Genomic DNA, 15,639 nt, shown 5'->3' with positions numbered 1-15,639 from the left:
GGCTCTGATTGGTCAGGTGTGGGTCATGTGCCCAGCCCTGACCCAATCCCTAAGTACCCAGGAGTTTGGAAGGCTCTGATTGGTCAGGTGTGGGTCATGTGCCCAGCCCTGACCCAATCTCTTAGTACCCAGGAGTTTGGAAGGCTCTGATTGGTCAGGTGTGGGTCATGTGCCCAGCCTTGACCCACTCCCTAAGTACCCAGGAGTTTGGAAGGCTCTGATTGGTCAGGTGTGGGTCATGTGCCCAGCCCTGACCCAATCTCTTAGTACCCAGGAGTTTGGAAGGCTCTGATTGGTCAGGTGTGGGTCATGTGCCCAGCCCTGACCCACTCCCTAAGTACCCAGGAGTTTGGAAGGCTCTGATTGGTCAGGTGTGGGTCATGTGCCTAGCCCTGCAGCTGGGGTTGGGTCAGGTCCTGGAAATCCACGAACTGAGAAAGGGGAATGTTACGGTCTTGCAAGAGGCTCGTCAGAGTACTGCTGGAGGAGAGTGTTAACACAGTGACCATCCCCTAGATGCCAAGGTTAGGTGGCTTATCCCAGTACCACACAGGGGCACAGCTGAGCCTTGAACCTCCAGCTGGCTGATTTCAAAGGCCTTGCCATTTTTGCTACTCAGGGCATCGACCCTCAGCTCCAGCTACACATTAGAGTCAGCCCAGGAAATGAGCTGAAACAAATACCGAGACCTGGCCAAAGAACTGAGACGCCTTGGGGGCAGGGCGTGGGCATCAGTATTTCTCAAAAGCTCCCTGGGTGATTGTACTGTGCAGTCAAAGTCCAGAGCCAGTGGGTGAGGACTACCCTTCTCCTCCAGCACACGCTGCAGGGCACTACTCAGTGCTACCAGTGTGGCCGCTGCCAGCAAAGGAGGGCTCAGAACCCAGATGATGAGCAGGTGCCTGGGAGACCTGGGAGGTGACCCTGTCAAACTGAGTCACCGATCCGGCCTTGCAGCTGAGGCAGGCTGTCTCCGGGTGGAAGGCAGGGCCTCCCATTCGAAGCTGGGCAGGCATGCTGCCTCCCTTCTCTCACCTTGGGCGTCCCCGGCTGCAACATGTAAATTACTTTAGCAATTGCCTAGTTGGCAACGCGCACTTCAGGAGAGTGAGAAATACCGTGGCCCAGAGCGCATGGTGCTCTCCCCTCCCACTTGCCGTGGCAGCCTGGCCAGCTTTGCTATGAAAACACCTGGCAGCCAGGCATCTCCCGGGGCTCCAGGCCACCAGAGCTTCCTGTCCTTCTTCTAAGACAAGGGGAAAAATTCAAAACAGAGCCACCAAGGGCCCTGCTTCTCCCCGAGGTTAGACACAGACAACAGAAAGAAGCCGCAGCTCCCCTGGCCACCTCTACCACTGATCCAGTGGGTTCGTCCATCTCTTCCTCACCCATCCTTCCTCCTCACCTGTTTCTCTGTAACTGCTTAGAACCACTGCTATGTCAGGAAGGGAACCAACCCGCTGCTTCGTGTGCCAGGCACTGTCTCTACAGTGAAGGAAGCTGAGGCTCCCAGAGGCTCCGTGACTTGCCCAAGGTGACATGGGAGCAAGTTCCTGGCACCGAGTCCTGAATCCTCAGCGTTCCTGAAGCACGGTCCTTGTTCTTTGTCCAGAGTGACACCTGCAGTTCCTGAACATTCCATGGATCTGCTCCTTTCCCCCACTCCGCGCCCATTACTTAGAACTACATCTTGCTTCATCCCCTGTACATGATCACCGTTAGGGCCCGCCTGTCTCTGTGACACGATCCAGAAACAAAGAGCCTGCAACGAGTGGCCCTCTCGGAGCCTCTGCCCAAGTCCCACGTCACCTTTCCAACAGACCGCTTTACCACTTCACTCTGGTTTTCAGCAAGATCTTTTATTTACCCCCTGCTCCCCAACCGCATCACGTGAGCACAGGTAGCCAGGGACCTGTGTGGGCTGCTGGCTTTGTAAACGTAGAGCAGTCAATATGTATAGAAATCATGCACCTCAGTGATTCTTTAACAAGAAACTTAACAAGTAAAAAGACTTCAGGTGTGTTTGACATTTCTGCCCTTTCCTGCATTCTAATTGCTGAAAAATATCTGTGTAGAAACTGTACTCAAGTGTAGACACGGTTTCTTTGCACACTTGCTAGTAACTACCTAGTGCGTTTCAGGCTGCGTTTACTTCTGACGGTTGCTCCTCCCAGAAGCTGCTGGTTTCCGTTCGGATAGAAACACTGGACCCAGACATGGGACGAGCAGTATGTTCCGTACCGCTCCAAGGCTTTATAAACCTGACTCTGCCATAATACGTTATTCAAAAACGGCATCTCTAGTGTGGCTGGAGGAGACTCCTTCACACATCGGCTAACGGGGGGCTGTTTCTAGACTTCGTGCCTCAAACTGGCCACGTCCTTCACAGGAGACCCAGCGCCACGACCATGGGTCCTTTGGGTGTGTAGGTCCCCCCAGTGTCCTCACGTGCACACACTGGCTTAGGTGGCCCTCAGTGCACCCTTGTGCACTGACAGAGACAGAGGGCCGACTCTGCCATGATCTCTGAGCCCAGTGTTTGAACACTTATGTACAGACAAATAAATGGAAAATCATAGGCAACAGAACTCCAAAGCAAAACAGACACCTTGGGCGGATCTACGATTCCAGTTTGGCAGAGAAAGGCTTTTCCAGAACGTCAATGGATGAGTGAGGTCTTATCCCACCTCGGCGCCCATCAGCCAGCCTGGTGGTCTGAACGCTCATTACCGTGGACTCCAAACAGCTCAAACGGGGAATTCTCCAGGCCCGGTTTGGCAGCAGGGCTTCTGTAGGCAGTGAGGTCATCGAATCACATGTTCAGCTGCTGACCCGAGGGAGCCCCAGCTTGGCTCTCGAAGACACCAGCCTCAGCTCTGTCGGAAAGCAGCGTCTACAGAGAAGCCTCCAGTGCCATCAGGGACCTGACTGGGTTCAGGGCGAGGTGAGCAATGGTGAGTCTGCCCCGCCCTGACTGGGCCACCCTGCCGAGGAAGCCAGCCGGGGACGGCTGCGGATGCGGACCGCGGGCTCCCCCGACCCGGGCGGCTGAGGCCCAGGGTGACCATGACAGCAGCAGAGGCCACGTCCTCCAGCTCTCTGATCTGCAGTGTTTTGTTTTGTTTTTGTTTTTTTCTCTTAAGATGACAAGAAGATTTATGTTATTACATCCAGACAAGTAACCATTTGGCGACCCTATTTCAGAGCACTGATGAAACCAAGTAGCAGCGTGACACGGACGACAGGGACACCGAGCCTCTGGTCACAGAGCAAAGTAATGCGCTTTTAGGCAGAAAGGAACCGCAGAAGCAAATGACTGGAAGGGAAAAAAATCTAAGGAAATACAAGCTGAAAATTTCCCATTTTCAATAACCGAAGGAAAGAGGGACCCAACACGATCTAAAAAACAAAACCCAAATGAGAGCATTCTGTCGAGGCAGGTTTCTGAGCATGGAATTGGAACAGGGGCAGGGGCCGGGCCGCACCCCTGTCTGCCCGGGCGGACCGCGGCCACTCTCGGCGACTGCAGCACGACCAATGTTCTCATCGTCCCGGGGCAAAGATGAAATCCAGGGCCTGCCGTTCGGCCGCTGCGACGTTGGGATGCCACAGATCCACCATGAAAACCACCCGTGGGCCGTCCTCCGCCGAACCTGGGGGAGGGCGGCGAGAGAGGAGAGGTTCAAACCGCCCAGAGCCAGGACCCGGGCAGAGCCAGACCCACGCGGTTGGCTTTCAGGCAGGGACCCCTGCTGACCCCGGCACAGACCACAAGCTCTCCTCCTCTCTGACCAACAACATTATCAGAAGGCCCCAGAAGGTTCTGAGCAGAGTGCACGGAAGGAAACGGGCAGAGGGAGGGAAGGGGGAAAACGTGGTGGGTGGAACGCGCAGGGTTTTTAGGGAGGGGAGGTTATTCCGTGCGATCCTGTCCTGGTGGACACGTGACATCACACGTTCATGCAGACCCACAGAGTGTACAACAGCAAGAGTGAACCTTCATGTCAACTACGGACCTGAGTTAAAACTGGCGCGTCCATTGTAACCAACGTACCCCACTATTACAAGCTGCTAACAGAAGGGGAAATTTATGGCGGGGGTCACATCAGGGAGCACACTCTGTACTTCCTGCTCAGTTTTTCTGGAAACCAAAAACTGCTCTAAAAAGAAAGTTTAAATATACACGTAAATATATGTATTTATATTTTTAAAGGCGGCCACGGGGCACGCAGACACTCACCCTCATGGAACGCAGCGTGCAGGAAAGAATCGTCAAAGAGGAGGCAGCGGCCTTCTGCCCAGCACTGCGGCTCCCCGCCCACCACCAGCTCACAGCCACTCGGAGTCTTCAGACCTGGGGGCAAAGCAGAGAAAAGAAAATGAAGGCAGGCAGGGCCAGGGACGCCGGAAGTCGGGAGTGGCAAGCTGTGGAGGGAGCTCTCAACCTCCGAAGCCCCGACCCTGCGCCCCACCCCTCGGGAGCCCCGCCTGATGGGTGGGTGGAGGCAGTCCGTCAGGACAGATGCAGGCTGGGCACCTGCATCCTCACTGTGCTCCCTGGAGAAACTCATTCCTCTGGTGGCTTAATCTGTTCTGGGCCAGGGACTACTCTGATTAAAGCACAGACCAAGGTTTGCGCTACATGTGTGAGACTCCTGAAGCCCAGTCGTGGGACCCTGGAAACCGAGGGAGGCCAGGCTCAGAACCCTGCCTGCCCAATAGGCAAAGGCTGCTTTAATCGAGATTAAAGACTCGGAGACTCACACAGTGCCCTCCTCTTTAGGGTCCAACGTTTAAATCCACTGTGAGGCCTGAGGATGGCATGTTCACAGTCCAAGTTTCCCCAGCCTCATTCTGGGAAAATGGTGACACCCTTAAAGAAACGCCTGAGCTTTCAGAGGAAACGGACTGCCACCCTCATAGGGAGCCATATGTTTAAAATGCAGGTTGGGGGGCTTCCCTGGTGGCGCAGTGGTTTAGAGTCCGCCTGCTGATGCAGGGGACGCGGGTTCGTGCCCCGGTCTGGGAGGATCCCACATGCCGCGGAGCAGCTGGGCCTTTGAGCCATGGCTGCTGAGCCTGTGCGTCCGGAGCCTGTGCTCCGCAACGGGAGAGGCCACAACAGCGAGAGGCCCGCATACCGCAAAAAAACAAAACAAAACAAAATAAAATGCAGGTGGGGGACCCGAGCTCGGGTATATAACCCCGGAAAGGGGGGTCTTCTTCAAACACTGCCGTGCATGCACTTTCACACCCCCATTTCCAACTCAAGGGTCTGAAGGAATGCTTGGCCCCTGGCACTACCTGGTCTGTGAATGAAGGCACCGGCACAGCCATCTAACTGACTCAGAGGAGGCTGGGTAGGCCCTGACCCGGGAGGAAGTGGGCCCTGCAAGAGGGCCTGGGATCATGGTGTTGTCTGTCTGTCTTCAGTGACCCACCCTGACAATCACGACCCTGGGCCAGTCAGCATCCCCGCTCTGATTTAATGTCCCTATGACACACATGAAACAGCGTACTCTCTAACAGCCTGAGGATTTAACACACCCTCTGAACCAGAAATAGATGGCTCCAGGAAGCACATATGGAGTAAGAATTCAAACAAAGAGGCCACGTGGAGTAATGGGCAGGAGAGAGGACTTCAGGTCAGACGACCACCCTTACGTGCTGGGTGACTCTGAGCAAGTCACTCAACCTCTCTGAGCTACAGCCTCCTCATCTGTAAAGAGAGGCCATGAGCACACTTGCCTTCCAGGCTGTGTGACCGCTGTCCTTGCTACCAATCACTGAAGACTTACTGTGAGCAGGTTTGTGTTAAATAATCACTTTACAGACATCACTTCACACACTTTCCAGATGGAGCAACTGAGCTTTAGAGAAGTTAAGTGACCTGCTGGAAGTCGCTATTTAGTCCTGTGGGAACTGAGATTTGAACCCAAATCTGTCTGGCTCCATGGAACAGGCTCTTACAACACTGGACAGTAGGATATAAATGCTAGTTGTTACATGGGGTAGCAGTGAGGCTAAGTGGTTGTCAACTTCCCTGTAGTTAATATGTTTCAACTATCAATAGTACATTTCACTGAATCAGCTGGCACCGTCCATTCTGCCTCTGGAACCAGGATCTCCCACTACTGTTAACAACTGCTGGGGGAGGTTAGGGCTGTAGAGGAGCTCCGCCTGCTGCTCACTGGCCTGGATGGAGAGAGCCCCACACGCCACATCTTTCCATGCATGCCCTCACCGCTTGGGTGGAGAAGGCCTTTAGGGATAGGTGGTTCTCTGCAGCGACAGAACACCCCAGGATTCCAGAAAGAAGCTCCCCTTTGTCTGGGCCATGAAATGATTCATCACCACCACCCCCCATGGTACAACACAAAAACGGCCTGGCTTGCCGGCTTCCCAGCCCCTGCTCACTCGCCTCCGCCTCCCTTCACCGCGCCCCAGCCTTCCAGCGGCCCACCATCCCCGCCTACTGCCATAAACCAGCCTGGCTGGCAGATATGATCAACACTCGCCCAAACAGAGCATTCGGACGGCTCCTGGGGACAGACAGGCCCCACGCATGGCCTCAGCCAGTCCCATATCCCCAGGCCCCCTCTGGCTTAGGGCTCACTGCTTTGTCCCCAATGCCCATGGACAGAGGTGCAAGACGGGTGGAGAAAGGGTTCTGTCCCCCACTTCAGGAGGCTGGCAGCTGGCACTCAGGGTGGGCAAGGCAGACAGGAGCTGACCAGCTTGCATCACCCAGCCGGACGGCCAAGAAATCCAACAATATACTCACGAAAGGAAAATGAGAGCCTAATGGGCTTTTGTAGCGAGAATCTGGATCCGCTCACACATTTTCCTCTACCCTTCCCTGAGGGTCCGCCACTGGACCGGCATCTGCCTCCTGGCTAACAGCTGCCTGATTAGTTTCAGAGGTTGTTCCCTGGAGGTTTGTGACAGTGGGTGGGGACCTCGCAGCCCCGTACACGATGCTGGGTGACGGCTGGGCCGCATGGAGTGGGTGCTGCGCGATGCCACCTCTAGCGGAAGCTCGGAGCAGGCTCGGCAAACGTGTGCCATCCGGAGGCGCTGACGGCTGAAGAGCGGTGGCTGGGACGACGTCCCCAGTCCCCACTCAAGACAGAAGGCGGAAAGGGAGGCTGCGGGGCACTTCAAGGACACAGTTCTGGAACCGCAGGTGCCTCCCCACGCCTGCCAGGTAACCGGCGGAGGTGTGGCCGTTGGCATGTGCCAGGCCCTTCCTGCCTCTGACCTCATTCTCCGGACACCGCCTGTGTCAACACACGAGGTCACCTGAGTCTCACACCCCTCTCTTTCCTTCCTGGGTGGAAGGACAGAGGAGAGGGGGAAACGGAGCAAACCCAGGCCTGGCACTCACCCTTGCCATGGGGACAGCCCACGGTAGTGGGACGCCTTCCAACACAGCCTGCTGTCCAGGGTGACACGGATGACCCAGTTTTTCTGGTGGCAAGTGACTCTCTGGGCCGGGAGGGGAATGACGGGTCATAAAGAGGCCCACGTGGGCACATGTTACACACACACACACACACACACACGTACACTGCACACATATACAACAGGCATGAACACCCAGGAAGCAGGTCCACCAGCCCTTCCTACTCAACACAGCTGCCAGGAATTCTACCACATCCACTTCAAATGCCCCTCCTTACACGTCCTTCTGAAGCTTGTAAAAAACTTACAAGGGAAACCTTTAAAAAGAACAGCATGGCTCCCCGACGCCCACAGCCTGGCAGGGAGGCCCCCTGCGGTTTGCTCCCACTGAGCTGGTCAAGCTCAGCCCCACCAGCGGGCTCCCCAGCTAGCCCAGATACAGGCGCCCCAGCCCCAGGGGAAGGCTCCTGCTTTGCTCCACCCCGGCGGTCCCAGCGGTCCTGCAGGGTCAGACCCCCTTCCCGGAGCAGCCCACAGGCAGCCCCTGTGTCCCCTGAGCTCAGCGTGCACCCTGGTGCCTCACACAGAGATTTTATTACAATAATCATCACTAAGACGATCATCTCGCTTCTTAGATCAACCAGAGCCCCCTTTAACTGACTGCCCTCTACCTGCCAAGCACTTCACACACAGGACATACTTCTAATCTTCTAAACAGTCCTCCAGGTAGGTGTTACGCCCATTTCAGAGAGGAGAAATTGGAGGCTCAGTTTCAGAGCCTGCCCAGAGTCACCCGGCAAATGGGGCTAAGCCGGGATCTGAGTCCAGGTATGTTTGCTTCCAGAGTCTGTGCATTTTCCACTGTTTCCTGGGGGCAGGGACTATGTCTTATGGGTCATTTTTCACACTGCCCAACACAGTGTTTGATCATAAAAGCTACTAGCTACCCTTTATCGAATGCCGTCGCATGCCAGGCGCCGTGTCAAGTAGCCATGGCAGATATGACTTTATTGAAACCTCTCAACATTTCTGTAAGTACTATCTCCTCATTTTACAGATGTGGAAACTGAGGCCGAGAGAGACGTGGTTATTTCCCAAAGTCTCACAGCCAGCCACGAAGCCAGGCCACTCCCTCCAGAGCCCCTACCCTGTCCTGCTTTTACTCTTGAAATACTCAAAACGATGTCAATTGCCCGAATCTAGTTCCTTTTGTTTTTTTAAAGCAGTGAAGCCCTCTGTCCAGTCCCCACAGAAAGAGCGGGAGAAGCAGAGGGTTCTGGGCGAAGAGGGGCTGGAGGGGCTGGAGGGCCCGGGGCGGCGGGCTCAGGTCCCCCAGGCAGCCCCGAGGCTCCCCTGGGGACCACGGTTATGAACCCCCTTCTCCAGCCTACACTGGGGCTCCTCCGCGCGCCTCTCCTCCCTCCAACACAAAGCCAGGCGGGCACACTGCGAGCTTCCAAAGCGGGACCTTGCTCAGGCTCTCGGCAGCTCCTCTAGTCTGGGATGCCAACCAGAGGTGCCACTGCCCTGGTAACCAATATGTTATCATGACTCACTAGGAAGCAGGCATCCTGGAGAACTAACATCCCGCCTCACCGAGTGGTTTTTGAGCCTGCTTTTATCAAGTACTCACCACCAGGCTCTGCTTGAACAAATGCTTCACGACGTGCGTTACCACACCAGAGCCTCAACATAACTCTGTAAAAGATGATCTTTTTATAATACCTGCACTTCCCAAATGAGGAAACTGAGGCCCAGAGAGGTGGACTGACTTGCCCAAAGTAACACAGCCAGCTCATGGTGGGGTGAGGACGCAAACACAGGCAATCTGATTCCAGACCCTGTTCTCAAAACCACTGCTACACGCACTACGCGTATTACCAACCTCCCTCGAAGCCAAATAAAATCAACTTCACACAAAGCGTCCCTTCGTCCTTGGTGATTTGGAAGGCACTTGAGTATCTTTCAGCCTCCTGAATCACCCCAATAGCCTTTGGCTCTAGAACTACTCTGTCCGATACAGTAGCCAACTGTCATATTTTAAAATTTCGATTCAAGTAAAAATTGAGCTCCTTAGTTGCACTGGCCACATTTCAGGCACTCAAGTTACATGCAGCTGGTGGTTCCTGCACTGGACAGCGTAGATGGAGACCATTCCCATCTCGGCAGACAATTCCTTTGGACGGAGTTGCTGTCACAAATTAGGTTTGTACTGACCACGCGTTTCTTTTTTGACTCAATTCTCTGCTGCCAACACTGTTTACATGTGACCCATCAATTTCTGATCAGAGTACAGTGAAGCATGTGAAAAAGCACAATCCTGGCTACTGACTACAATTCGTGGTGTCTGGACTCCCGTCCGGCAGACGGGCTGGGATGTATTTATTAGAACAGCACGTGCCAGGACGCCCTGTCCCCACCACATACCTAAATGGCATCGGATGCGGATGTTGGTGGGTCCGTAGTGCTCCGTTATCACGGTGCCGGGGCTCAGCACGGAGATGCACGCATTCCCAAAAACATTGTTCCCAATACAGGTCCGAAGGCTTCCAAGCAAGCGGTACGTCCGTGGGCACTTCCTACAGTTCCGGGGGACGCAGACCCCCTGATTGACCAAGTAAAAGGTGACCCACTCCCCACTGGGGGTGCTGTTCATTTTCCAGCCCTGTGGGAGGCTGCAGTTCGAAAACGCTTTGTACAGGGCCTCAAACTCGCACAGGATGGTCTGGAAGCTGCGCTCCAGCAGCTCCACGTCATGCTTCTGTGCGTCCCGGGCGAAGTAGGGCGAGGTGGGGAGGTCGGGCAGGAAGAAGACCTCGGGCTTCTGGATGGAGGGCCGGCTGTTGAGGTAGCGGCCCTGCTCGCGGATGCCCTTGTGGATGCGGCCCATGCCGGACCAGGAGTAGCGCTTGGCGTACTCCTGCAGGTTGTGGTAGAGCTTCTGGTTGAGACCCTCACTGTGACTGCAGCGCACGCACTCGGGGGACTGGCAGTACACGAACCCGTTCTGCAGCCCCGTGGCGTCAGGGCCCTGCATCAGGGCGTTGACCGAGACGTAGGGCCGGGGCTGCTCCCTGCCCACGTGGTAACAGTACCACACGAACAGGACCAGCAGGCAGGCCACGGTGACCGCGGCCGTGGTGTCGCAGTCCCGCACAGACTGGATGCCGGTGGCGATGCAGTCCCTCAGGCCGTCCAGCGACCAGCTCCAGGCCACCAGCCACTCAAGCGACATTTTGGGGGAGCTGTTGGGGATCCAAAGTGAGGTCAGCTGGTCAGTCCTCGGGGGTCCCGAGGGCATGCATACCATGCAGGTCAGCGTAGGGGGTGAGGGGCGGCTGGGGCAGGCGGAGGCATGGCTGCCACGGTTCCTCGGGTCCTGCCAAGGGCGGCATGGACAGGCATCTGTGCCCAGCCCCCCACTCCCGGCAAAAGTCACTGCGGGTGGGGGCAAAGGAGCAGCTTTTGGTCACGTTGGCAAGTGGGGCTGGTCACCGTGAAATGACTTTTTGAGGCAGTCCAAACCTGAGATGAAAAAAATAATAATAAACCGCATAAATTTTTACACCTGGAAAAGTCCTCAAGTGAAACGCAAAGCCCCAGCTCGTTTTGTCAGGTCTCTGTTGGAAGGGGACACACTTCTCAATCCTGTACCTTCTCCCTCCATTTTATCACCACCCCCTTTCCCAAAAGGCCAATAGTGTTTAATCTGCATCAGGTACTGTTTGATCATTACAGTAGTTCCATCTGTTTTGTGTCATCCTTAGGAGGTGCTGTGATCCCCATTTTATGGATGAGGAAACTGAGGCTCAGAGAGGTCCTATAACTCACCCCAGTTCATGCAGCCGGGGCAGGGACACAGAGCCCATCTCACTTCAAAGCAATATCTATCCATTTTGCTATGCTCTTGCATGGTAGGTATGTAATAAATGCTTATTCTCCTTAAATCTCTGTACTTTTTATTAAAGAGAAATCTGGATTCAAAAGCATCTTACAAATGATAAAGTAATTTGGAACTGCATATTCTCCATTTTACTTTCCCTTTTCACAGCACTTCATCATTCTCATTTAATCTCTCTTGCCCTTCTGACATAGGTTGGGCTTAAATCAAGCTGGAAAAGGAAGTGGGCTCCCCGGGGTCACATCTGTGGTGGACACCAGGCATTTTCTGTCTACTCGCTTGGGAGGCTATCTACTGGCCTCACCCATGAGATTATGAAAGTGAAATGATGGATAGAATGAAAATAGAAGCCCTTTCCGGTCTGTCTCCAAAACACACAGAAGTGCTGCGCTTTGCCACGTGTCCTGCCGATGGTTTGGGCCAGCGTCTAGCTGATTATCCTCACAACCTAAAAGATGATCGGAGCCCAGCTGTCTCATTGCCCGTGTCTATAAAACCCCGGCCGCGTTTCCCAGGTGAAACTCCCTGTCCATCCTGCTCTAATTGGACGAAAACAGCCAGGTCTATGTTCTACTACATGTGTAATACATTCCCTCACCTCGAGGAGCAGAATAATTCAGAAATTTCGCTTGGTACCACGCTCTCCCTTGTCTCACAGGAATGTGAGAAGGCAACTAACAAAAACAGGAAAGCTGTACCCTCCCCCTTCTCCGGGGACGAAATTTGGCCCCAACATTCTTGCACCGTAGCAGAGAGGTTAAGAACCCAAACTGGGCAGGTCACTCCCCTGTCTCAGTCTGCTCATCTGTTAAGATGGGGTAATGCTCCTCTCATTGGATCAAGGGGAATGATGGGTTGAAAGCACTGATGATTACATCATGGTGACAGTTCAGAATGCGCTAGTGACCGCTGTGACATGTGGATCCCCATCTCTATTAGCCAGCAAACCACAGGTGGGCCATCAGGGAAAGGATCTCAGGTCTGAGAATTCCAACAGCCAAAGGTAAACCCTTGTTGCCACACATCTCAAGGAATTTTTTGGGGGGAGGGGTCCCCAGACGTGCAAAGCTATTAAAATTAAAGGGAAACCTTAGATTGTCTTTAACTCCCTACTTATATCTTCCCAGCTTAGGTTGAATAAAGAATCGCTTGACTATAATATTCAGTCAGAAACGCATATGCTGAATATTCATGGACATTTTTATGTTTCTAGGAAAAATACAAGAGTCGGGAGGTTAGAAGCTAAATTCTTTCCTCATACGTCCTCCATTTCTTCACAGATTTGGGAGAAGAGGGAAAGGCTGGGCCCCCTGGATGGAAACAGACTCCCTCCCCCACTCACCCCAGGGCCATGGTTCTTGACTAGTCCTCCCATAACTGGCAGCTGTTTCCTCTTGAGGAAAAGGGAAGGAAAATCATGATGAAAGGTGTTTTGTTTGCAAGCCATCTCCCAAACAGAACCCCAGGATTCTTGAAATTCAGTGTGAAACTAACATCTGTAGGATAACAAGCACTTTTACTAAAAGGATTTCCCCCATCACTGAGCTGAAGCCCTAACTGGAACTTTGAAAACCCAGTCTCTCAGGAAGAGAGGTTTTTCTTAAATGTTCCAAGAGTGACATGATGATCATTTAACAAACACCTGTTAAGTTTCAGTTCCCATCAGCCCTGCTTGAAGTTTAAGTCAATCAAAATGAAGACGTGGAGTACCCGGTGGACGACGAGGGAATCTCTCCATTGGACAGTCACACCACTTACCCTCTCCCCAGGGAAGCCTCATTCTGTACAACACCAGCCATGAACGCTCCCTAAGCTGAGCTATAAACAAAACGCAGAAGATCCTCATGCCCTGGACCCCAGCTTCAGACCCTGCTCACAAGATCACAAACAGCACTGAGCGCTCAAGTAAGGACTTTTCACATCTGCCACTTACTTTTACCCAAACTACGCTGGCAGGACCCTGAGCCCGGAGGTGGATTAACAAGCTCACAGCTGAAACGTGACACTAAATTAAACCTTTACCTTTGCAGGGTGATTGGCAGTTTATTAACTACTGGTTCAAACATCTGACCCTCATAGACCCCAGCCCTGCAGCTGGGAGGGCATGAATTCCACCCCCCACTCCCACCCCCCAGCTCTTGTCTCTGTGACCACAGTAACTTCCAGCTTCCTTTACACATCTGTTCCCATTTCTTGTCCTCATCAGGGATGGGGACACCTCATTGCAGTTCTGCACTTTAATAATACGCAACTCCAGATCTTCAAAGTCAGCCAGCTCTGGGCAATAGGGTCCGAATTCATGGCCACTTTTTGGTGAGCAAGTCCAATCAAATATAACTTCTGATACAATGAACACCGAGGGAGAGAGACACTCGCCTCAAACCTGGTTAATCCAGTTCACATTACCAGTCCAAGAGGCTGCCCAGTGCCAGAGAGCTTCTGCTCACTCTCAGGGTACCCTAGAAGCCCCCCAAGGAGCAGGGCAAGGAGTGTGATGCAGGCACCCAGGAGCTTGAGAGCTGCCCTGGGGCCAGCCCTCTGCTGCGGGGAACCGAAGACCTCTCCTCCTCACTTTCTTGTCCAGCTTTTTCAGTATCCACCCACTCAGGAGAGTGGGGGAAAGGGGAGTGCACAGGTTAATACAGATGGTGACCACCAGGAGGTCGGGGCGGGAGGGGGGGTGGGGTGGGGGGAATGGGACGATGGAAAGGTACTGACAGGAAAAGTGGGCGATTAGGGAAGGAGGCTCATGGGACAGGGGAGGAGGGTCACCACGGGAAATAAGGGAAATGGGTGATGCACAGGGATGGGGGGGAGGGGGAGAGCAACAAGAGAAGGGACCAGGGAAGGTGGTGACCGAGGAGGTGATGGTGATGGGGCATGTTAACACGGTGCACAGAGTCGCGAGGGAGCAAGGGGACAAGGAGGGTGATGCCCGGCCCGGGCCGCGTACACTGCCAAGGCGGCGGCGCTCAGCACGTAGCGAGCGCTGGGCGGCGGGGGCCCCTCGTACGGGCCGAGATGCGGGGCGCTGAGCACCCTCAGCGGCCGCGCCGCCGGGCGTGGGGGCCGCGGGCCTGCAGCCACCCGGCCCCCGCCTCCTCCCCCTCTCGTAGGGTCGGTCCCGTTGCGCCGCCGTCCTGCCCCGCAGCCCCCGGAGAAGCCGCTTACCTGCGCCCGAGCTCGCGGGCGGCGGGGGCGGTCGCTGGGGCCGGGGCGACGCCGCCGCCCGAGGGCGCGGACGCTCGGACGCCCCCTGCCCACGCCGCGGAGCCACCGCCCCGCTGCTGCCCGGCCCACGCCGCCGGAGCCCGAGCCAGAGCCGAGCTGGTTCCCAGCCGGTGCCGACGCCGCGCTGCGCTCCGCGGGGCCGCGGGAACCACAACTCCCACAATGCCGCGCGCGGCCGGGCGGCTCGAGGAAGGGGGGCGGGCACGGGCGGGGCGGGGCCGAGACCCCCAGCGGCCAGCGGCGCTAGTCAGTCGCACGTGGGGTGACCCGGGGCCGGGATCGCGTCGCCCGCTCGCGTGGCTTTTGCGGGCGCGGCCGTGGGCCCGAGCGGGGAGACGCACTACCCGCCCAGTCCCAGGGCGCGCGCAGGCGGGCGGGCGTTGGGTAATTCATGAAGTCCGGCGGGCGTTAATTCACCTGCTCCTGGTTCTTCCTCTGTGCCTTCTCTGTTCTCCCTCCCTTGGTCTCTCTCCTTTCTCTGGTTCTCCCTCCTACATTTCCTCCTTTCCTTCTCTTTCACTTTCCCTCCCTCTTCTTTCCTCCCTCACTTCCTCTTGCCCTGACACCCTGTTTCTTTATTAATTCATATACTTAAGAGGCCTCGCAGGCACTTGGAATGAAATCGCAAATCAAACAGGATCCTTAAGTTTCATGGAAAAAAACTCATTCGCTTGATACAAATGATTATTGGGCAACCTCTCTGGGGCTGGCCCTGCGCTCTCTGGCGAGCAGTCCAGACGCGGCCCCTGCCCGCAGGGAGTCACCGACTAGCCAGGAGTAGGCGGTGCCCAAGTAATCACAGGTACACATCTACAGTCACCTACCAGGCAGAGTGGTTACCAAGAGAAAGGACAGGACAGGATGAGAATGTGTAACAGGGGGACCTAATGCGGGGTTGGAGTCCCCAGGGAGGACTCTCTGAGCAAGTAGTGTTCGAGCGAAGGCTTGTGGGAGACAAATAACAGGGGCCATGGGTCGTGTTGTGGGCTCCGGGGGAACTATGCATGAGTGGGTTTTGGGAACACGGAGTGGGAGGGCCAGCCCACAGTCCATCCATTCTGTACCAAAATCCACCTTGCCCCTTCACAGACCCCACCTCCCAC

General features: G+C 55.1%; 1 protein-coding gene across 1 annotated transcript; it reads right to left on the bottom strand.

Annotated features, from left to right (window-relative positions):
• Positions 1 to 1,881: 1,881 nt before the first annotated feature.
• ASPHD2 (aspartate beta-hydroxylase domain containing 2) lies at positions 1,882 to 14,560 on the bottom strand. The gene is made up of 4 exons (XM_060118875.1): positions 14,477 to 14,560; positions 9,832 to 10,929; positions 4,241 to 4,354; positions 1,882 to 3,653 (listed from the first exon to the last, which is right to left on the bottom strand). Exons 2-4 carry the CDS (start codon positions 10,712 to 10,714, stop codon positions 3,544 to 3,546), a joined length of 1,107 nt encoding a protein of 368 aa, XP_059974858.1. The 5' UTR covers positions 10,715 to 10,929; positions 14,477 to 14,560; the 3' UTR covers positions 1,882 to 3,543.
• Positions 14,561 to 15,639: the final 1,079 nt, after the last annotated feature.

The sequence above is a fragment of the Mesoplodon densirostris genome, chromosome 15 (assembly GCF_025265405.1).
Source record: "Mesoplodon densirostris isolate mMesDen1 chromosome 15, mMesDen1 primary haplotype, whole genome shotgun sequence".
In the NCBI taxonomy this organism is placed as follows: domain Eukaryota; kingdom Metazoa; phylum Chordata; class Mammalia; order Artiodactyla; family Ziphiidae; genus Mesoplodon; species Mesoplodon densirostris.
Note: the sequence above shows the minus strand (reverse complement) of the source record. Positions and strands in the feature narration are given on the sequence as shown.